The following is a 22,678-nucleotide window of genomic DNA, read 5'->3' as shown; positions in this document are numbered from 1 at the left end:
ATGTCTTTCCCTACCCTTTGCAGCAAGTCTAAGCAGGAAGACCGTAAACTTTAGATTCTAGGAGATGGGAGATTGAAAGAGGGTTAAATAAGCCATTCCAGTGAATCCTACAAGCTGTAGGCATGCACTATGAGCATGATTTTCTCACTGAGCCCAGAATAAGACTACTGGGCCTCCACGCAGCTATTTACAAAGGAGCATTTTGAGTCATTTTATATTTCTCCTTGTGCATATAGAACACATGGATAGGACAGTGGATCCCAACCACTGTCTCTTAGAAGTGATGTTTGAATATCACCAAGCACAGTGCCTATCTCCTCACAGATACACAAGAATGGGAGCTATAATGATTCTTAACAAAGGGTGACAGGGTCACTGTGTCACCTTGTCACCAGAGCTGCTGCTCAACATCTGTCACTATGCTCTGAAGGGAGCTGCCTATATCGACAGCTAAATAAGCAACCAGGTCCACGGAGCGGGAGTCCAGTCTGAACTGTCCATCACCTTCTGAAGACAGCAGCGGGAGCTTGGCCAGGCCATTAATCACAACCAGAGCCTTCTACGGCTGCATCCAACATCCTTTGACACCTGCCTCTTCTAGCTGCAACAACAGTCTCCCCTCTCCTGTGCTTCCCATGGACAATCTTTGGGAGTGGGAAAGAATGCAGAGCCTTAGCTCCCCCTCCTTGAACTCTGCAGAGAGCAAGGGGCCTTGGAACAGGGCTGGGTCTGTGTTGGCCTGGAGAGGGCCTCTGAAACTTTAGAAACGTACATTTGGCTTATCTGAGTTCCTTTCTCAGGAAATTGACCTTTGGGCCTCCTAGATGGTATCAGAAAGCTGAGGCTTTTTAGATTGCTGCACCCAGACAATGAGACACACCTGCTGCCTGCTGACCAACTCCTCTTTCTTGCCCCTCCTGTTCTCCTTCCCTGCTTTATAAACCCCTAACTTTGGTTGGGAGGGAGAGGTTTGACAGTTAAGCTGATATCACCTCCAACACAGCTTTTCTTCTGGAGCAACATTTGTTGTCTCAGTGATGGGCTTTCTGTGTGGTGAGCAGCCATACCTAGTTCAAACCCCTGGAGTTTGCCAACAAAATTCTGGTTCTCTGATCAGGAATTCATTGCTTATGGCTCAGTGGCCATGGACCAGGAGCATTTCAGAAGCCCTCCTAGCAGCTTCCCAGCCATATTTGCCAGAGATGGGTTTCAGTCTCCTTCTCTTCTGCCTCACCACTGCCAGCCCCAACTGCATTCCTGATTGCCTAGGAAGAACAGGCTTTGAAATTGGACATCTGCATCCAGAGAGGTGAGTGCCCTCTGTAGGTCCCTGACAGCAGGACTCTCTCCTCTCAATTTGGGGGAATTCCAAAGGACTTTCCATTTGTTGCAGGTTGGACAAGCTTCTACTTGACTGGCTTGAGAGTAGAAGGCACCCTAACTGTTTTGGACACTCTTGGGTTTGTTGCTACTACAATTAGTATTTTGATAATTGTTTGTTTCCATAATAAAGATTTCCTTCCCTGGCAATACTCGTGGTCTGTGATATGAGCAACTGGACCTAGGCCCAACCCCTGGTGTTTGGCAAAATATCATGCAGACAGAGAAGGATGACCTGTAGCTGCTGGACTGCTGGTGGGACATCAGGTGGTAGGGGCATGGCCAATGTATGTGTTTCCAAGTACATTAGCTGTCCTCCCAGTAAACTATAAGCTTCACGAAGCCAGGGTCTTTGCCTATCCCATTTTCAGCTTTATCTACCGTGCCTGCAACAGTGCTCAGGACATGAGGTGATCTATGTTGAATGAATAAATGTTGAGTTCTAAACTCGGCTCTGCTATTAAGCGCCTTTGGAAAACTCATGTTCTTCTCTGAGACCCATTTTCCCCACCTGTAAAATTACCTGGAGGCTTTCATCTAGTCCTTATGGTCTACAGTTCTTTCAAGACATGGATGCCCTGTTAAAAATGGCCTCAGGGTATAAAAGCAAGAGGAAACATTTGCAGGAGAGCATTTAATCCACCTGGATTCATGACCACCAACATCCTCACCTTTGAAATAATTTTGGTTACGTCAGCAGGGACGCCATAGCAGGGCATAGTCGTATGGTTGGAGCCACAGACTTGGGCATCAGGGAGCAGTTCTTCTGAGACCAAAGAAAAAAGATGCCACCATTTGCTGCAGGCTGACTATCTGCCAATCAACGGACTAAGTGATTCATGAGCTCTCGATTCCTTACAAGGATGCCGGGAAGCTGGTACTAGTTTAGACCTATTTTACAGATGAGTAAAGGAGAGGTCAGAAAGCAGTGACGTCTGTGAGATCACGCAGAGAGAGAATCTCTGACCTGAGGCATGAGAGGCAATGCCCAGGCCAGGGGCCAGGCCGTGTTGATATCCACGTAGCAGAAGTGGTAGTGTCACATAGACGTGGATGACACTTACTACCCTGGGTGCTAGGGGTGAGCACACTGCCTATGTGACATCAGGGCCCACTGTGGAATTTCTGGAGTCATCTTGTAGGAAAGAGGTTCAAAGCCTAGCCAACATGGTGAAACCTCGTCTCTACTAAAAATACAAAAATTAGCCAGGCATTGTGGTGGGCACCTGTAATTTCAGCTACTAGGAAAGCTAAGGCAGGAGAACTGCTTGAACCCAGGAGCAGAGGTTGCAGTGAGCCAAGATCACACATTTCACTCCAGCCCGGGTGACAAGAGCAAAACTCTACCCCAAAAAAGAAAAAGATAAAAGGACGGAAGGACAGGAGGGAGGGAGGGAGGGAGGGAGGGAGGGAGGGAGGGAGGGAGGGAGGGAGGGAGGGAGGGAGGGAGGGAGGGAAGGAAGGAAGGAAGGAAGGAAGGAAGGAAGGAAGGAAGGAAGGAAGGAAGGAAGGAAGGAAGGAAGGAAGGAAGGAAGGAAGGGAGGAAAGAAAGAGAAAGAGAGAGAGAAAGAAAGAGAGAAAGAGAGAAATAGAGAAAGAGAGAAAGAGAGAAATAGAGAAAAAAAGAAAGAAAAGAATGAGGATGAAGTTGAGTAAGTGCCTTCTGCTCCAGGCTGTGTTGGGTTGGGGAATTTGAGAGGCATGGGGATGGTTGTCAACTTGTAGCATGTTAAATTGACTTTTAATGAGCATCTTCAGGATTTCTGTTTGCTGCTGCATAATGAGGAAGACTTTGCTGTTATTACTTGAAATTAACCTTTTTGGATGCATCACTTACACATCATTGAAGAATAATGACTGATTTCTTTTATAAAAATGTGCTTCATAAAATAAACGTATTATAAATTTTTAACACAGAACTCACAAGATAATTTCATCTTTTATTTTTCTTCATAGTACAGCTTGCTCCTGACAGTATATTCATTTTCTTGCTTATTGTCTGTCTCCCTAGCTAAGATATTCCCTGAAGAAAGGCAGGGTGACTCTGCCTGCTCACTAGAGCTTGGGTGTGGGGAACAGTGCCAGGCACTTAGAAGGTACTCAGCAAATACAAACTGAATAAATATTACTGGCACATGAAGAGAAGCGCAGGGAAACTCAAAGGTTCCAGGCTCTAAAGTGCCCAGGAAACATCAATGCCAGGAAGGCAATGTGAATCCGTTGCCCCCGGCATTGATAATCTGTTCCTGACTTCCAGAATTACCTCTGTTTGCGGACCAAGCTGGGAGCTTGGGACATACGTATCCTGTATGAATAATAAATTATTCTGTATGAATAATATTCAATATATTTTATATAATAAATAAATGATAAATTATTAATAGATTAATAATAATTAATAATTAAATCACTTCCTTTTGCATTATGTTACAGGCTGAATTGTGAACCCCTAAATCTCATGTGTTGAAGTTCTAACCCCCCCATACCTTAGCATGTGACAGTGTTTGGAGACAGAACCCTGAAAAGGGTGATTAAAATCCCAGCACTTTGGGAGGCCAAGGTGGGTGGATCACCTGAGGTCGGGAGTTCAAGACCAGCCTGACCAACATGGAGAAACCCTGTCTCTACTTAAAAAATGCAAAATTTGCTGGGCCTGGTGGCACATGTCTGTAATCCCAGCTACTCAGGAGGCTGAGGCAAGAGAATCGCTTGAATCCGGGAGGCAGAGGTTGTGGTGAGCTGAGATCACACCACTGCACTCCAGCCTGGGCCACAAGAGTGAAACCCCATCTCAAAAAAACAAAAAAACAAAAAACCATGGTCATTAAAATCAGGCCATAAGGGTAGGCCCTGTTTCAATATGACTGCTGTTCTTATGAGAAAATTTGGACACAGAGACACCAGAGGTGCAGCCACATAGAAGAAAGACCACGTGAAGACTCAGCAAGAAAGCGACGATCAATAAACCAAGGACAGAGGCCTTAGGAAAAACCACCCCTGCTGACACCTTGATTTCAGACTTCCAGCCTCCAGAACCATGAGGAAATAAATTTCTGTTGTTTAGGCCACCCAGGCTGTAGAATTTTGTTACAGCATCTCTAGCAAACTAATACAGTATGCTACACTTTCCCTTTCCAGGGTTTTATGAAGTTCAGTAACTGTTGTTCCCATTACTGAGATGAGAAAACTGAGACCCAGTGAGGGAAGTGACTTGGCTGAGACTCCATGACTCGATGGATTTCACTGCAGAAACCTTGGGAAGAGCCTCATGCAAGAGCCTGGGTCTTCTCCCATTCCCACCCCACACCTAAGCATTGGCGAGCTTTTGGGTGGTGCCTCCTCTTTGCCGGGGCTTTGCCAGAGGTCCTGGCTGCTTTCCCCATATATCCCAGCACTCTCCAGTGACCCAGAGCCCTCCTATGAATGGCAAGAGGTGGATGGTGGATTCACCAAGTGGGAGACTGAGTCTGCATCAGAGACAACAGGGTCCACTGTTCACCAACGTGCTCCATCAGAGAGGCAGGAAGGTCTCCAGAGACGGTGAGGTCTCCAGAGAGGGGCTCCAGTGAATTTCCCTCCTGCCCCATCCTCCTCCCTTGCCCCACTTCTACCCAGAGTCTCTAGTGAGGATGATCAGAGATGAGAGCTCCTCTTTTTGGGGTGACCTTACCAGTTATTATGGGTCGAATTTTGTGCCCACTTCCCCAGCCCCACTCAAAAAAATGTGGAAGTTCTAACCTGCAGTACTTCATAAAATGACTTAATTAAAAGGTAGGGTCTTTACAGGGTGACCAAGTTAAAATAAGGTCATTAGGGCGGACCCCATCCAATATGAAATGGGGAAATTTGGATACAGACATGAACAGAAGATGAAATGAGGAGACACAGGGGGAAGATAGCCATCTACCAGCTAAGGAGAGAGGCCCTCACAGCTCTCAGAAGGAATTTACCCCGCTGACCTTGAATTTGGACTTCAACCCCCCAGCTATGGTACTTTGTCACAGCAGCCCTTGCAAACTAACACAGCAGTGATCCAAATGGGAATTCCCTCCCACGGGTGGGAGCTATGATTGGTTACACCAGAGGGGTCCTAGGGATGAAGACAAATTTGGGGTAGGATATGGAGTCTATGCTAGTGGAAATTTAAATAAAGGCAGCATTTGCTACCTAAATGTGGGCACACATATGCTAGCTTCGCCTTGGTAAAAAGGGAATAAATTCAAGGTTCTTGAATGTTGATGTGGGTGCACATTTGTAGGATGCATATATATCAGTGTGTCACATGCATTCAGGGTGTGTGGGCTCATTTATTTGTTCTTTGGCTCATTCACTCATTCATCATTCATCAGTTTCTTGAATGCTTGTACACACTTATAAATGCACAGGATAGAGAAATGAATTGGCAAAGGAATATGATAGACAAGCATGGGGATTAAGGGAGCATGGAGGGGGAGCATTTGTTTCTGTTTGATATATCAGGGAAGACTTCCTGGAAGAAGTGAGCTGAAACTGGCCAGGTGAAGAGGAGGAAGAAGGTCATGGCATGTAGACATGTAGGAAGAGAAATAGCAGTATATACCCCAAACTACACACAGTTCGGGTTGGTTCTATTCTTTGGAACAGTCCTACCCCTATCTGCACCCCATCGACACTCTGGAATCCCAGGTAGCAAGGCCATAGAGAAGGCACAGATGCCCAGGAGTCAACACTTTATTTTGTTCAGGCCAACCACACTGGGAGCCCAGCATCCCCGCAGGATTTGCCTTTGTGGGCCCGTCTTGTCTCTTGAGGGTGGCCGTGCTGGCTGGCTTTGGCCACTGGGGAGGCCTGGCCAGTCTCTCTGTCTCCAAGTTATTGTAGAGTTGGGAAGTCTTCAAGGGCAGCTTCAAGGAGGCTGGAAGCAAACACAGGTCAGAGTTGATGAATGGGACAAAAGATGGGTAAGGTTTTTTCTTTTTTTTGAGGCAGGGTCTCACTTTGTTACCCAGGTTAGTGTGCAGTGGTGCAATCATAGCTCACTGCAGCCTCCAACTCCCGGGCTCAAGTGATCTTCCTGCTCCAGCCTCTCGAGTAGCTAGGATTACAGGTACATGTCACCACACCCAGTTAATATTTTATTTTTTATTTCTTGTAGAGGTGGGGTCTCACTATGTTACCCAGGCTGGTCTCAAACTCCTGGCCTCAAGTGATCCTCCTGCCTCAGCCTCCCAAAGAACTGGGATTACAGGCATGAGCCACTGTGCCTGGCCAGGAAGATGGGTACATTTTGATAGAGACAATGAATGGGGTGGAGGGCCTGGAATTCTGTATTCCCAGGTGGCATTACTGTAGCAACTCCACAGAAAGGGATGGCAGAGTATAGGCAGCAGAAGGAGAACAAGTGGGGGAAAAAGTTGGGAGAGATTTCCCAAAGGTCCAAAAATTCCAAAGTAACCTGGCATTTACTGCATCCATGGGGTGCCATGCTCTATTCTAGGAATCTCTCATATTCTCATGAAATCCACAGTGTTACTTTAGGTAGCTGGTACTCTTATCCCTATTTTCCAACTGAGGACGCAGGGGCTTGGAGAGACTGTATCATTTGTCCAGGGTCCAATGGCTAGTTACAGGGCAGAACTGAGCCTTGGGGGGTCTTGCTTGGTCCCAAAGCCCACCATGCATTTGCATTGTTGGAGGTGCTGCATTGTATAGCTGAAAAACTAGCATCCTTGGAGAAGAACCTTGCTCAGGGTAGGAAGGGGACTTGATTAAAACGGAATGGCAGAGACAAGATGTTCTGCGATGACTTCTGCTAAGGACTGTTCCCCTCATGGATGTGTGCCCTTTACTTGGCCTTTGAAACTGCTTTCTGTGTCCCCGAGAGCATAATAATGTAAATGAATATCAGATCTTTACTCGGTAATTGAGAGCAGAGAGAAGGCCATGTTAAGTCAAAGTAGTTTGCTCTGATATAGTCCAAGCCTGTCTCCGCGGAAGGGGCAATGGCTTTTTGATGGGCTGAGGCTGCCTCTCGAAGAAATAGAGGATGTGTGGCTCATTTGGGTCAAGGAGGCCTGCGGGTTGCAGCAGGTGCATCCTGAGAGCCATATGCAATCGCTCAACCATCTGAGCCTCGAGCTGCAGTGAGTTCTGAGATTCAGTGACTGGGAGATTTACGAGGGCTCACAGACTCTCAGGCAGCTCTAATTTCACTCATGAAGATGCCAGGAATGTGTCCCTACGGAAAACTTTTAAAGATAAATGTAGGGATTCTAGAGCTGGAAACCCAATTCTGCCCTGGTGATTCTGTACAAGTGACTTTAATCTTTCCGATCCTCAGTCTGTCAACCTGATAAATGGGGATAAATAATATCCACCACCACTTGGGGATATCAGGAGTACTAAATGACAGTCTGATGTGTCCACTCAATAAATGTAAGCCTTGGTTAGCAATGAATTCCTCTTTTTTCTTTTTGGAGAGGGTGTCTCGCTCTGTCTCCCAGGCTGGAGTGCAGTGGCGAGATCTCAGCTCGCTGCAAGCTCTGCCTCCCAGGTTCATGCCATTCTCCTGCCTCAGCCTCCCCAGTAGCTGGGACCACAGGCACCTGCTACCACGCCCTGCTATTTTTTTGTATTTTTAGTGGAGACGGGGTTTCACCGTGTTAGCCAGGATGGTCTCGATCTCCTGATCTTGTGATCTGCCCACCTTGGCCTCCCAAAGTGCTGGGATTACAGGCGTGAGCCACTGCGCCCGGCCTGAATTCCTTTTCTTACCTTGACTCCAGATGAGTGACAGGATGAGTGCTAGGAGCGGGAGGAAGGGCAGCCAGTAGTTACTTCTCCTGCACTGTTGCTCTGTGATTTTTGTACTTGTTCCCTCCCCGCTCAACCTAGGGCCTATTTCTCTCCATACGTAATGCAAGTGGACTCCACTATTCTGAAGGTCTCTTCCAACTCAGCCCTTTGCATGTCTGCGATCCCACCACGGATCTCCCGTCATTATGTGGACAGAATGCCATCGCAGCTCCTTCAACCCCAGGTGGAATGACATTAAGAAAAGAAAATGATAGTAGGGCGAGGAAATTTTAAATATCTGGCATCTTCTTCTTTTTTTTTTCCTGAGACAGAGTTTCACTCTTGTTGCCCAGGCTGGAGTGCAGTGGTGGTGCCCTCAGCTCACCACAACCTTCGCCTCCCCAATTCAAGCGATTCTCCTGCCTCAGCCTCCTGAGTAGCTGGGATTACAGGCACCAGCCAAGACACCCAGCTAATTTTTTGTATTTTTAGTAGAGACAAGGTTTCACCCTGTTGGTCAGTCTGGTCTCGAACTCCTGACCTTAGGTGATCTACCTACCTCAGCCTCCCAAAGTGCTGAGATAACAGGCGTGAGCTACCGCGCCCAGCCACATCCAGCACCTTCTTTAGCGTCATCCCACAGGAACCCCTTACTTTCTGATGTGTCTGCATTTCAAAGTACAAGGAAATGGAGGTACCCAGCTGAGGGCTCGTGAAAGGCTTTGCATCCAGCAACACATGACTTCAGCTAAAACCTCTAAAAATCTTGATCTCTAAAGAAATTAGTTGTGGCAGTAAGGACAGTATAGGAGCACCTGCTCTCCCCAAGGCTGCAAGGTGAACTCTCATTCCCCAAGAACAGCCCCAGCCTGTTGCTTTTACCTGAACTGGTGTCTACTTCTGGAGATATTTTTTCATTATGCTTGCAACATCGTCGTCTTTCCTCCCCGCCCCTGGCTCTCTGTGCTCGGGGGACGTTCCCTCACCACCATCACCCGCAAGTCGTTGGATTCCTGGTCGACTTTTGATGCTGTCAGCACTTTTGAAGGACACGATGGAGCTGGAGGATGAGGACGAGTCGGACAGGTGAGCAGGATCCTCCTTGGGCTCTGGGCTCTTTTTCAAAATGGTCTTAATCCCCGAGAGAAAGAAACGGTCAGCCTCTTCTGTCTCAAAGTGGACACTTGAACGCTGAGAACCATCTTGCCCACCTTTGGCTGCTCCGGCCAAGGATGTAGGCGTCTGGGGCTTCCGGATAGCTGGGAGGAAGTCATCGAAGTCCACTTTGGTCTTGCGTTCGTAGTCGAGGCTTGGGAGTTTCCAGCTGAAGGGGTCACTGCCTAGAGGTTCCTCCATCAGGTGGGCAAACTGGCGGTTCTGGAAAACGAGCGGCTCCTTTCCAAGGTCTGGACAGCCCGCATCGTCCACAGAGGACTCCAGACACCGCCTCCGAGGACGCAGTGTGGGTGACAACAGCATGTCCCTGGGTGTGGTCGGGGAGCTCAGTTTTCTCCCCATGCTCGGTCTGGATTCTAAGAGGGACTCGCAGGAACTGAATCGGGTCTTCGCCTTCTCGGGGAGTAGGGTCGTGCCCCCAACACCATCTGAAGAGATGCATTTGAGGCTGGTGGACCTCAAGAGACCACCAGCGGCCCCTTCGATTTCCAGGGGTGACTTTGCCCCAACCCTCAACGAGAGATTTCCCTCGTCACTGCCAGCCCTGCCCCTCCTTAGTGTGGAAGCCCCAGTCGTCTGATAAATGGGGAGAGTGGGCCAGTCCTCCAGGCCCAGCGTGGACCCCTGGCCTCTCTGGGCTCTCTTCCTCCGGAGCCCTTCCACGAACTCCGAGAGGGCCGCTGAAGGACTGGGCAGCTTTTCCCTCGACAGCGGGGATGTATTTGTACTCCGAGAAGCCAGGGGAGAGGACGCAGCTTCTAATCTCTCTGTGGCCTTTCTCTGGACGGCAAGCCCTTCGCCGTCCCCAAAATGACAGTACTTTTGCCGGCGGACGAAGTGGGGAGAAACAGGCTTGTCTCCCGAGGTCTTGCTGCGGACATCTGTGGACCAGGCTCTGCTCGGTGCCGATTGGGTCCTCTCAGCGTCCCCAGCCTCCTCATTTATCCTGTGCCAAGAAGAAAAATGCAGTCTGTAGAAATTGTGCAATTCATACAATTTGTGCAATCGGTGTGAGGGCCCCTAAGCACAGGCACTAATATTATTTTTCTTTGGAAATACCATCCCTATCGCACTCTCAAATGAACCATATGATTTAATGTGCAAATTCAAGCCATGTAAATGATTTCTTGTTGCTTTCTGAATGCAATTTCTGTCTATAATTAAACCCAGCTAAGTACATTTGAGTAGATTAAAACTGCAGCTAGGACGGATGAATTAGATTTATGAGGCATCATATCTGACATGATAGGACCTATCATCCCAGAGCTTACTGTGAAATAAGTAGTTTGCTTCTTCAAGACCGGAAGGGGACATGCAGTGGGTTGTTTGTTTATTTAGGGCCAAGCCCAGAGGACAGTCCCACTAAGTGGGGCTTCTGAGAGTCAAGACCCAAATATGTATCTCCACAGGATGCCCCATGACATCCCTGATTGTTTCATGGGGTGAGGGTGTAGGTAAAATCTTGTTCCCCCAGAAGGGAAAGACTCACATGAAATCAACTTAAAACCAAGACTATACACAAGAGGACAGACGGTTTCTATTCTGGGACTCCACCAGACGTGGCTTTTATGCAGAGGGAGTTTGTAGCAGCAGCGCCAGAAACACTTTGCCTCTGAAAAGTAGAAGCCTCACAGTGGGACCAAATTAGAGACTGTAAAATAAATGGCATCATTCAAAGGAGAGAGACTGGAGTCCACCAACCTTTCCTTTAATAAATAAAATCCGTCCTCTCTCTAAGAGAAACGACCCCCTTCCCTCCCACCAGCAAAGTCACAATTTATTTTTTTTTTTAAAGTAAAAAGTGGCCAAATGCCAGAGTTTTGGCATTGCAGATAAAGCCAATGTGGGCGCAGGCCTGAAGAGACGCTGAGGGCAATGCATACGCGGGTTTCCAATCATGGGGTCCCTGCCTCTGAGTGCATTGTTGCTGGAACTGTAACAATCGGGACGACTGCAGGATTCGGACCTCTATGTATAAAGCGTGACTGAGATTCTGCTACAAGACTTTGGGGAAGACTTCTTGCTTACCCAGCTGGATAACACCATTTCCTCCTGATCACACAGGATAGTTTAGGAGAAAAAGAACTGACCACAATGACCCAATGGGCTTTTGAATCTGGGAAGGAAGCCAAGCCAAGGTCCCTTGAGGTGATGCCATGGAAGGCAGGGAGGGAATGGTTGGGGCAGGAGAGCAGCATCTTTCCCAGGGAAATAGGTGGGGGCTGAAATAGACTCAATGTTTGCCTCCCCCGAAAATTAATATGTTGACACCTAATCCTCAATGTGATGATATTAGGAGGTGGGGCTTTTGGGAGGTGATTAGGTCACCAGGGTGGAGCCCTTGTGAATGAGATTAGTGCCCTTAAAAAGAGGCCCCAGAGGGCTCCCTCACCCCTTCCACTGTGTGAGGACACAGTGAGATGACCATCTATGAATCAGACAACAAATGTAACTGCCAGCACCTTGACCTTAGATTTCCCAGCCTCTAGAACTATAAGAAATACATTTCTGTTGTTTATAAGCCAACCAGTCTATGGCGTTTTCGTTATAGCAGCCAGAAGAGACTGACACAGGCACCTAGACCCTGCCTTCCTGAGTGCCCCTGAGGACAGAGCTTCAGTGATTCCACAAACCTATCTCCTCTAGGTCTGGCAGGAGCTCCCCAGGCTGGGGGCCTGTGTGAGGTCGCCATGGCAACGATGGGCCCAGCTAAAGGGCTTCATGAGGACAAGGCATAGAGCTGGCTGTGATCATCCGCCTCTCCTTATTCCCCATGTCAGATGGGAGGAAGAGGATTGCAGTAGCGGTCTGGTGATGGTAAGATCTGGGTGTCAAGGTGGCAACGTGGAGGAGCTACCTCCTCTCTCTCTCTGACCATCACCCTCAGTCCTTCTCCTGTGTGATCAGGCTTGCTATTCCTGCCCTCTTGCTCACCCTGCTCCAGGACGCTGGTCTCCTGGGACAGGCCAAGCCCTCCCTGCTTCTGGGTCTTGCATGAGCGGTTCTACCTGGAGTACTCCTTTCACTCCCCGAACCCTAGTCATGGTGCCTTCCTCCTGGGGCAGCCGGGACAGTGAAAGAAACGCCCTTGATACTGTCTCTGGCACCTAATCACCCCAATAATGGTTAGTGGTTATGATGAATAATTTATAACCAATAATAAATGGTTATTAATCATTAATAATCAAAGGCAATCATTATTACTACTATTTAACTTCTGGATCTCCAGAACCCAACCCCACACCGGACTCAATAAAAGCCTCAATTGAAGTTCAAAGAGGGATGCACAGGAGAATGAATGGGCAGGTGACCTTCAGCTCACCACAAGAAGGTAGGTTGGTTCCCATGTGCTAAAACAAAGGCCACACGTTTGCCCAGAGCAGCTCCCTCCTTTCCTATTTCTTGCCTGTTCCCATCACAGCTGGACACGGGCTGGAAGAGGAGATAGAGGGCTCCTTTGTGATTCCCCGAAGGCGTATTTGTCAACTTCACTGCTTTGGAATCACTCCCCGAATACACGGCAGGATGGCATTCACACGCCTGTATTTTTTTTTTATTCCCTACTTTTTATTAATAAACAGCTTGGAGCTGCCAGGGGCAGTGGGCTGCTGCAGAACTGACAAAAGTCATTTCCATCCTGTCCTGGTCCTGAAAGGAGGCGGGTGTGATGAATGAGTGTCTTGGATGCTCTGTCTCATCCATTGCCTGCCACGTGAGGAGGGTAACATTGAGGGCTCCTGTCACCGAATCTCCCGGGACTCTGCCATCCTGCTCACCCTAGCTTCCACTGCCACTGCTGGCTGCAGACGCCAGGGCAGGGCATGAAAATGGAGGGTGAAGAAGTCCCAAGAGGAGGAAGAGGAGGAGGAGGAGGGAAGAGGGGGAGCCAAAAACATAGGGGGGCAAAAAGGCATAAAAGTAGGTGGAAGGAGAATCACAGACCACAAGTCTGAACTGACAGTGTCTTGCTGACTCTCATTTCTGCACCTCCGGAGTTGGCACCGAGCCCAACATGTAGTAGATGTTCATCAAATGCTGTCAAATTCAATCAAGGTAGATGAGAAAGAAGAGGTAGTCAGGATGAGAAAAGTGAAGGGAGGGCAAAGAAATGTAGGAAGAAGAGAAGGAGGGTCAGAGCATGAAAGAAGAGGAGGCAGTTTAAACAGGAAAGAAGTTGAAATGAGATGGAGAGAAAGAGGAAGGAGACCCAGAAGGGCGGTGGTGATGGAGAAGAAGGAAGGAGACTTAGGCAAAGGCAAGAAGGAGAGAAAGGAACATTGCAGAGGCCTTTCTGCCTGGCAACGAAGGATCTGCCATCTTCGGCTTTGACAAAAAGGCAAGATAGGCTGGGGTCCATGGTGAAGTAACCGGCTGCCCGGAAATGGGGATCTGGAGGTCACAGTCTGAGTGCTGGTGATCAGGTGCAGAGGCCATAGGTTTGCTAGGCCCAAGCCAGGAAGGTTCCCAGCTATGCTGGCACAGGGGAAGATTCACTCGCCTTCCCTGGGGCCCTTGAGGGGCAATGCCTTCTACAAGGCATAGAAGCCAAGATGTTCCAGCACAGCCACTCAGGCCCAGCTTGGCTGTCACGGGGTCTGATGTCTTGAGATTGGAGTGAGCTGAGTCCCACCTTTCTGGAATGGTCTGGTGCCTTTGAAACCTCAGCTGGGGAGCTTAAAACAGGAAAACAAGCCATGCAGTGTAGACTCCTGGTGGTGGGGGCTGGAGAGGAGAAGAAGTGGGGGTCAAGTGAGGAGAGATGGGGAAGAGAGGGCAAGAAAGAAGGAAAGAAAGAAGCTGCCCACGGCCAAGTGCTTCTTCCTGGCTTTCCCATGCAGAAATCCACCCACATCTCTGCAAGTGCTTTTTCCATTTCCTGTCTGCACCACCTCTCAAGGTATAAAGTTCCTTGCATCCACTCCTTTCTGTATAGACTGAAGAATTTAACCTGAATTCAGATGTCCTTTTGTAGGCTTTGGGATAAGGATCCCAAGTTCTGCTGAGTGAGGTTGGATGATCACCCCCGCTCCTGTCCCAGCGCTGGACACTTCAGACACATCCTATCTGACTTCATCTGGGGGCCAGTAAGAGTCTTTTTTTTTCTTTGTAGCTGTCTTCACAGGACCAGCTCGGTGTGGCTCAGAAGGAACTCCCCATCATCATCATGATGGAGGGATGTCGGATAATCAGGATGTTACGGTGTCTGCTTCCCGGAGCCTGGGCCAGGGAGAGAGATGATGTATAGAAGGCTCTCAGAGTCACTGAGAGACAGGATAGGCAGGGGTACTGTTACTCTTCAAGGAGAGACTCCAGAAAACCCTTGCAGACTTCTGCTGCCTGCCCTGCAGTTTGTCCAAAAAGGAATATCCTTCTGGTATACCTGCTACGGGAAAGAGCCAGAGGATAGTCCTTGAGCATCCAGCCACAAAGATGCTGGGCTGGTTCTATAACTTAGTGGATGAAATAGTCATTGGTCACAACAGCTACCCCTGACTAGATACCTACTTGCGCCAGGTGCTGTGCTGGATACCAGGAATATAGGAGAGAGCAAACGGATGGTTCCTGCCCTCATAGCAACCCTGAGAGATAGGGATTGTGATCTCCAGGTACAGAGAGGCTGAGTAACCTCTGCAAGCACACACAGCTGGCAACCAAGTCTGGTTTTACCACTCACTAGCCACGTGACCTGGGGACCACTGCCTAACTTCTCTAACCCTCAGCTTCCTTAGCTGAAAAATGAGGGAAACCAGATTGGCCTTGCAATGCTGCGGAGATCAGAACTCCACGAGGGCAGGATTTTTATGCATTGCATTCCCTGCTACCAGTGTCTATAGAACAATGTCTATAGAACAATGTCACTGTAGGTGCTCAATGAATTTGTGTTGAGTAAGTGAGGGAAGCACCAGGGCCCTAACACATTGTAGGTGCTCCATAAACATGTGTTGGATGCATGAGTGAATTGCCAGTCCTCAGGCACATAGTAGGTGCTCAATAAAATGTTCAAGTTATGAATCCTGCTCTAGCGCTTGCCACACAGTAGGTTCCAATAAATATTGGACTTATTAAATGAATTGATGAATAAGGGTATTTATATGAAAAAGCTGTAAGTATGGGTTGCTTCAAGTTATAGAAGTTTATTAGGTAAACTAGGACATGAAAACTCAGGAATACTGAAATTTCCACTCTTTCTAACCTACAAGGCAGGAAAAAAAAAAAAAAGCTTCAGACGCAGAGAGACCTGAGTTCAAATCCCGGCTCTGTCTATTCCAAGTCAGGTTTGTTTTTTGTTTGTTTGTTTTTGTTGTTTTGTTTTGTTTGTGATGGAATCTTGCTCTGTTGCCCAGGCTGGAGTGCAGTGGCACAATCGTGGCTCACTGCAAACTCTGCCTCCAGGGTTCAGGTGATTCTCCTGCCTCAGCCTCCCAAGTAGCTGGGATTACAGGTGCACACCACCACACCAGACAAATTTTCATATTTTTAGTAGTGACAGGGTTTCACCATGTTGGTCAGGATGGTCTCGAACTCCTGACCTCAAGTGATCCGCCCACCTCAGCCTCCCAAAGTGTGGGGATTACAGGTGTGAGCCATGGCGTCTAGGCCCCCAGGTATCTTTTGAAGCCTGAACTTACACAGGAGTAAGAGTGGGAATGACACTGCCCTAGGACCCAGGGTCTTGTGAGAAATGAGAGATGATGCGTGTCATATGCATACTCAGTATTTAAGAGTGGAAGCCATTTCTACTCCCATTACTCCCAGTACTGCCATTGAGGCAAAAGACACTACAGTTAAACTTTCATGCATTACTTATTTATCTCAAAGTTAATCCTTTGACATAATGGTTTAACATAAATTTTAAAACCTTAACACTTGTCTGATTGCTTTTCTTTAACAACCTCTTTCATCAGTGCTAGAGAAGACCTCAGATTGAGGGCAGATGTTCAAGAGTAAACAATTCCCATGTATAAGCCTACTGTGAACAGCACGGAGAAGGGAAGTGGAGACTGAGGTGGTTGGTTCAGCCTCAGAACGAGCTAGTGTCTGAGACAGTGTCTCCTGCTTGGACCATATCCCTTCCCCTTTCAGATTAGCTTATGAATGGGGCCCCATCATTTTATCTCTAGTGTCGACCACAGAAGCAGATGCTCCATGAAAACTGGCGAAGAACAAAGAAGGCACCTATATCTGCATGTATCGTAGGCAGTATCTCATCAAGCTAAGCAGCATCACCCCATCAACATCAGAGGCATCACCCCACCTTGCAAATGAGGAAACTGAGGCTCAGTGGTGAGAAACCATTTGCTCAAGGCCATACTGCTAAGTGGCATGGCCTGCATTTGAACGCTGGTGGGCCAGCTCTGAATCCCATTCTTCTCCTTCCACTACATCACACACCCACCGGGCAGAAGGCTGACGGGAAACCTCAACCAGTTGAATTTACATCTACACATACATATTTTTCAAAATCCACTGCAATGTAATGAACCAAGAAAGTCCAAGTCAAGGAGATGCTGGATTTACTGTCATTAGATTTAATCACACAGCAAAACAAGCAAACAAACAAAACATAATTCCCAGGTCTGAGTGTGGTCAGAGCCTGGGCCAATTCTAGCTACAGGAAACTCAATACAGATTTAATGACACCGTGAATCATCCCCCAAAGCATGCTGTCAGCCCCCATTCTTCATCCATTCCCTGAAATTAAAGAGGAAATTAAAAACATATTGATGTTCTTTAATACTGGTGAGGCCTGAGATGGGAAACCAGATGCTCTTTGAAGATGGCCTGAAGATTTGGTAACTGAGTCCAAAATAACAACAGAGAGTCTGTAATAAAAGTTGACATGGTACCCAGGACTATGCCTTATGCAGGCAATGGGAGGCACTTATTAAGCTACTGTGGTGCACAAGTAAATACCACATCATTAGAGTTGTCATGTATTACGCCTTTAGGCTTTATAGACATTACTCAAGTTTATGCTCACAACAGTCCTCTAAAGCAGATATTGCAATCTTCCCCTGTCAGAACCGAGGCTCAGAAAGAATCAGTAATTTGTCATGTCATAAGTGGGAGAACATGGATTTAAACCAAGGAGTCCTACCCCAGGCCCATGGCTCCCAACTGCTTTACACTACTGCCCTTTATCGTCCCATTTGATAAATGAGGAAGCTGAGGCTAAGAGAGGCAAATGGGCTTGTTGAGAAGGAGCAGAGCTGAGACTCCCACCCTGGTCTGTCTGTCTACCTATAATGTTCCGAGCACATAGCAGCAGAAGATGGGCTGCCCTCCCCTCCTGGGGAGAGCAGTGTAGGTGTTGAGTCTGGAAAAAAACATGCAGAAGGGTCAGCAATGCAAGAAATTCCAGAGACACTGTGAAGCACAGACTATAAATGCACCAAGAGGTTGACAAAGGAGAGAGCAGTCAGTACTGGTGCCTGGGTGCACAGCCTTCCTTTCTTTTTTTTGAGATGGAGTTTCATTCTTGTCGCCCAGGCTGGAGTGCAATGGCGTGATCTCGGCTCACTGCAACCTCCACCTCCCAAGTTCAAGCAATTCTCCTGCCTCAGCCTCCCAAGTAGCTGGGATTATAGGCGCCCACCACCACCACAGCCAGCTAATTTTTGTATTTTTAGTAGAGATGGGGTTTCGCCATGTTGGCCAGGCTGGTCTCCAACTCCTGACCCCAAGTGATCCGCCCACCTCAGCCTCCCAAAGTGCTGGGATTATGGGCGTGAGCCACCACGCCCGGCCATGCACAGCCTTTCTTGAGGAGGTGGGTTGAGTCAGGCTTTGGAAGAAGGGTAGGATTTCAGTGTTGACGATGGCTCGAGAAAGACATTCCAAGCAAGAGCAGAAGATTCCTCCTATCGATTCTTAGCTTACTCAATCTGCAAAACTCTTGACAAGCAAGGGCTGATAACTAAATTTCACAGGCCGAGGAAAATGAGGCTTAGGAAGCTCCCTCACCCCTAGCTGAGAGGGAAGTTCAAAGTAAGGAAGATGCCAAGGAAGCAGGGAAGTGAGGGGGAGGTGACATTAGCAGCAATCTGTCCCCATGCTGTCCCCATGCCTGGCCACTCCTGGCATGGGGAATAGAGTCAGGAAACAGACACGGTGAATATCCTGCATTCCTTACAATATGGCAGTTTTTATGAGACAAGGTCGCTCTCAAGGCTTGCTTGCTGTTCTCTCTGATGCTTAAGGTCAGTGCCGAGTCTTTGACAATTTTACAAACCAATCCATCGAGCTGCCCTGAGTGGACACCTGCCTCCATGCCTTCTGCGGCTCAGCAGAATTTGGCTTGACTTCACCCACACATTCTTACTGGCTACCGGGGACAAAGGTCAGTAATTTTTGCATAGAGTTGCCCATTCAAGTCACCCTTGGAAGTCTACCCTCCGCAAAAAAAAAAAAAAAAAAAACAGTTAAACTGGAGTTGGGTAGTGATAAGGGGATCATTCTCATTTAAAAGAGACTGAAGAGTAATGCAAGATGTTAATAATAAGAAAAATTGAACAGGCAAAAAGGGTATATGGGAGGATAATTGGGTAATATAAATACGGATAATGTTATGCATTTCTTAATTTTCCTAAGTGTGATAGTGATACGTTAGAAAATGTCCTTCTTAGAAGAAAGATGTGAAACTATTTAAGGAGAGCTGTTGTGATGCTGTCAACTTGTTTTCATAAGGGAAAGGAAGGAAAAGGAGAAGGGAGAAGAGGAAGGAGGGGAGAGGAGGGGAGGGAAGGAGGGGAGAGGAGGGGAGGGAAGGAGGGAAGGAGGAAAGGAGGGAGGGAGGGAGGGAGGGAAGGAGGGAGGAAGGGAGGGAAGGAAGGAAGGAAGGAAGGAAGGAAGGAAGGAAGGAAGGAAGGAAGGAAGGAAGGAAGGAAGGAAGGAAGGAAGGAAGGAAGGAAGGAGGGAAGGGAGGGAGGGAGGCAGGGAGGGAGGCAGGGAGGGAGGAAGGAAATTAGCCTAATAAGAAAGAATTAGGAGGGAGTCAGAGAGGAAGGAACTGATACTCTGCAGGTGATTCTGATAAACCATTATTCTATATTTCAAGAAAAACCAGACAAACATTTTCACTCACCCTTTAATATTCAGCCCAACTGTAGCTTCCCCCAGGAAGTCTTTCGGCCCTCTGGCCTGGATTGGGGCCTCTCCTGGCTCCCACAGCCTCCTGTGTCCCCCTCTGTACTGCTGTTGTCTATTTACTTATTTGTATCTCCCGGCAAGACTGTTAGTTTCTGGAGGAGACCACATCTTTCTTCTATGAATCCCCAACATCAGGAATGCCCCAAAGAAAGCTTGTAGAATGGAAAGAATGAAGGAATGGAGGAGTACAAAGATGGGAGATTGTGGAACTGTGGAAAGAATGTGCAAAGGGCTGAATAATTCAGAACCCAGTATTTCCACTCTCCAGTCAGTCACATCCACTTCTCCTGGCTGAAAAACAAGATTGAAAACCCACTTCCAGTACACAATCTAAAGTGAGTTCTCCATATTTCTAACACTAAGCCAAGAGCCTTGTTTCATTTCTACAGGATGTGATCAATTTCTAGAATAACAAATCGACAGGGAGCTGCGGCCTCATCTGGTTTGAACCCCTCATTCCACACCTAGAAAAACAGAGAAGGGAATAGAACTTCCCAAGTCACACTCTGATGAGATGGTGCAAGTACTGGCTCTACAACTCGAGTCTTTTACCTTTTGCTACAATTTTCACAATGTTTTGAAGAACGTAATTCTAGATTTGCAGAGTAATTAAAATCTACTTGGCTTGTAGATTCAATTTGGATTCAACATATTTAAGCGAATTTAATGCATCCCTTCACTTTCCATGCAGAGACATTGCCTCACCAGAGTATGGTGAAATGGCAATAGTCACAGAAAACCTCAGACTAATTCATAAAAGCACTCAGCTCCCCATGAAGATGCAGCTTTAAGTGAATGGAAATTATGCATCCATTAATATTTCCTTGCTTCCATCCTGAATCATTTATTGAGTGTCGTGATGACAGATGCTGTCAACACAGAGATGAACAGTGCCTGCCTTCAGGGAACTTACATTCTGGAGGGGGTGGTAGATTCACTAAGTTAGGACTGGAAGAAAATATGAGTGAAACTTCATGTTTCCCTAGGCATAGAAGGTAAGAAAAAAAAACTTTTATTTTAAGTTCAGGGGTACATGTGCAGGTTTGTTCTATAGGTAAACTTGTGTCACAGGGGTTTGTTGTACAGATTATTTCGTCACCCAGGAATTAAGTCTAGTACCCACTAGTTATTTTTTCTGGTTCTCTCCCTCTTCCCACCCTCCACCCTCTGATAGGCCCCAGTGTGTGTTGTTCCCCTCTATGTGTCCATGTGCTTTCATAATTTAGCTTCCACTTATGAGTGAGATCATGTGGTATTTGGTTTTCTGTTCCTGTGTTAGTTTGCTAAAGATAATGGCCTCCAGCTCCATTCATGTCCCTGCAAAGGACATGATCTCATTCTTTTTTATGGCTGCATAGTATTCCATAGCATATATGTACCACATTTTCTTTATCCAGTCTACCACTGATGGGCATTTAAGTTTATTCCATGCCTTTGCTATTGTGAATGGTGCTGTGATGAGTATACATATGAATGTGTCTTTATGGTAAAACAATTTATATCCCTTTGGGTACATACCCAGTAATGGGACTGCTGGGTCAAATGGTATTTCTGCTTTTGGTCTCTAAGGACTCACCATGCTGTTTTCCACAGTGGTCAAGATGGATTAAATACTAAAATGTAAAAGCCAAAACTATAAAAACTCTAGAAGACAACCTGGGCAATACCATTCTGGACATAGGAACGGGCAAAGATTTCATGATGAAGATGACAAAAGCAATGGCAACCAAAGCAAAAATTGACAAATGGGATCAAATTAAACTAAAGAGCTTCTGTACAGCAAAAGAGACTATCAACAAGGTGAACAGACAACCTACAGAATGGGAGAAAATATTTGCAAACCATGCATGTGACAAAGGTCTAATATCCAGCATCCATAAGGAACTTAAACAAATGTATAAGAAAAAAAACCATTAAAAAGTGAGCAAAGGACAAGAACAGACACTTTTAAAAAGAAGGGATACATGTGACCAACAAGCATATGTAAAGAAGCTCAACATCACTGATCATTAGAAATGCAAAGCAAAACCACAATGAGACACCAACTCACACCAGTTAGAATGGCTATTATTAAAAAGTCAAAAAAATGGCAGGTGCTGGCAAGGTTGCAGATAAAAAGGAATGCTTATACACTGTTGGTGGAAGTGTACATTAGAAAAAAAATGTTTATTTACATAAAAGAATAAAAGCCTAGCTCAGCTCTCAGCTTCCAGATATAGTAGCTTGCATCAGAGCTACCTGGAAAGCCAGAAAAGTAGAATTCAAATTTGAGGACAGTGGAAAGCCATCAAAGCAGCCAGGACTCAAAAGGCCAAATCTTGGAAAGAGGGAAATACACTGAAGGTGAACACAGTATGATGTGGCAATTCCCTGAGAGTCATTTGCTGACCTGAAAGAAGAATTAAGATGGAGAACTTATACTTCCAGATGCTATATTGGTTCAAGGATGGACACATAGAAAAGTGAACTAGAATAGGGTCTGGAGACAGACGTATGTACATAAGATCACTTGATTTATGACAAATTCATACTGTTGTGTAATGTGGACAATATCATTTCTCTAAAACATATGTACTAGACCAACTGGATATCTATATGGAAAAGAGTGAGCCCTACCTCACACCACAAATAAGTATCAATTCATGATGCATTGTATATCTAGATATAAAAGGTAAATCAATACAATGTCTACAAAAAATAAGAAAATATTGCATGATTTCAAAGTAGGCAAATAATTTTTCAACAATATATAAAGAGTACCAACCATAAAGGAAAACATTATAAACTGGGTTACATTAAAATTAAGAACTTTGCTTATAAAAATAAACCATTAAGAGAGTGAAAAAGGCAAGTGACTGAGTGGAAGAAAACCCACATACCTTATGAAGGGCATGCATTTAGAATACATAAAGAACTACAGATCAATACAAAAGAGATGGATAACCAAAGAATAAAAATAATGGACAAAAGACTTTCTCAGACACTTCATTAAAGAGGATATTAGAATGAAGATATAAGCATATAGAAAGGTTTATTTACCAGGGATATGTGAGTGAAGACCAAAATTTGAAACTACTAACACCTATTAGAATAGCTATTTTTTTTAGTAACAAAACCAGGCGTTGGCAAGGATTTAGAGCAATCAGAACATTCATTCACTGATGACGGTTACATAAATTGGAATGACTGTTTTGACAGT

At 46.5% G+C, this 22,678-nt stretch overlaps 1 protein-coding gene across 3 annotated transcripts in view; it reads right to left on the bottom strand.

The window, feature by feature from the left end:
• Positions 1-6,074: 6,074 nt before the first annotated feature.
• The window catches only part of LOC105495709 (myosin XVIIIB), a 300,538-nt gene continuing 283,934 nt past the window's right edge, over positions 6,075-22,678 (bottom strand). For all 3 annotated transcript variants that reach the window (XM_071080310.1, XM_071080312.1, XM_071080311.1), the window contains 2 exons: positions 9,037-10,276; positions 6,075-6,274 (listed from right to left, as the gene is read on the bottom strand). In XM_071080310.1, the coding sequence (XP_070936411.1) occupies positions 9,049-10,276 (1,228 nt within the window). In that variant the 3' untranslated portion in view covers positions 6,075-6,274; positions 9,037-9,048. The remainder of the gene's footprint in view (positions 6,275-9,036; positions 10,277-22,678) is intronic.

This window comes from Macaca nemestrina, chromosome 15 (genome assembly GCF_043159975.1).
Source record: "Macaca nemestrina isolate mMacNem1 chromosome 15, mMacNem.hap1, whole genome shotgun sequence".
NCBI lineage: Eukaryota > Metazoa > Chordata > Mammalia > Primates > Cercopithecidae > Macaca > Macaca nemestrina.
Note: the sequence above shows the minus strand (reverse complement) of the source record. Positions and strands in the feature narration are given on the sequence as shown.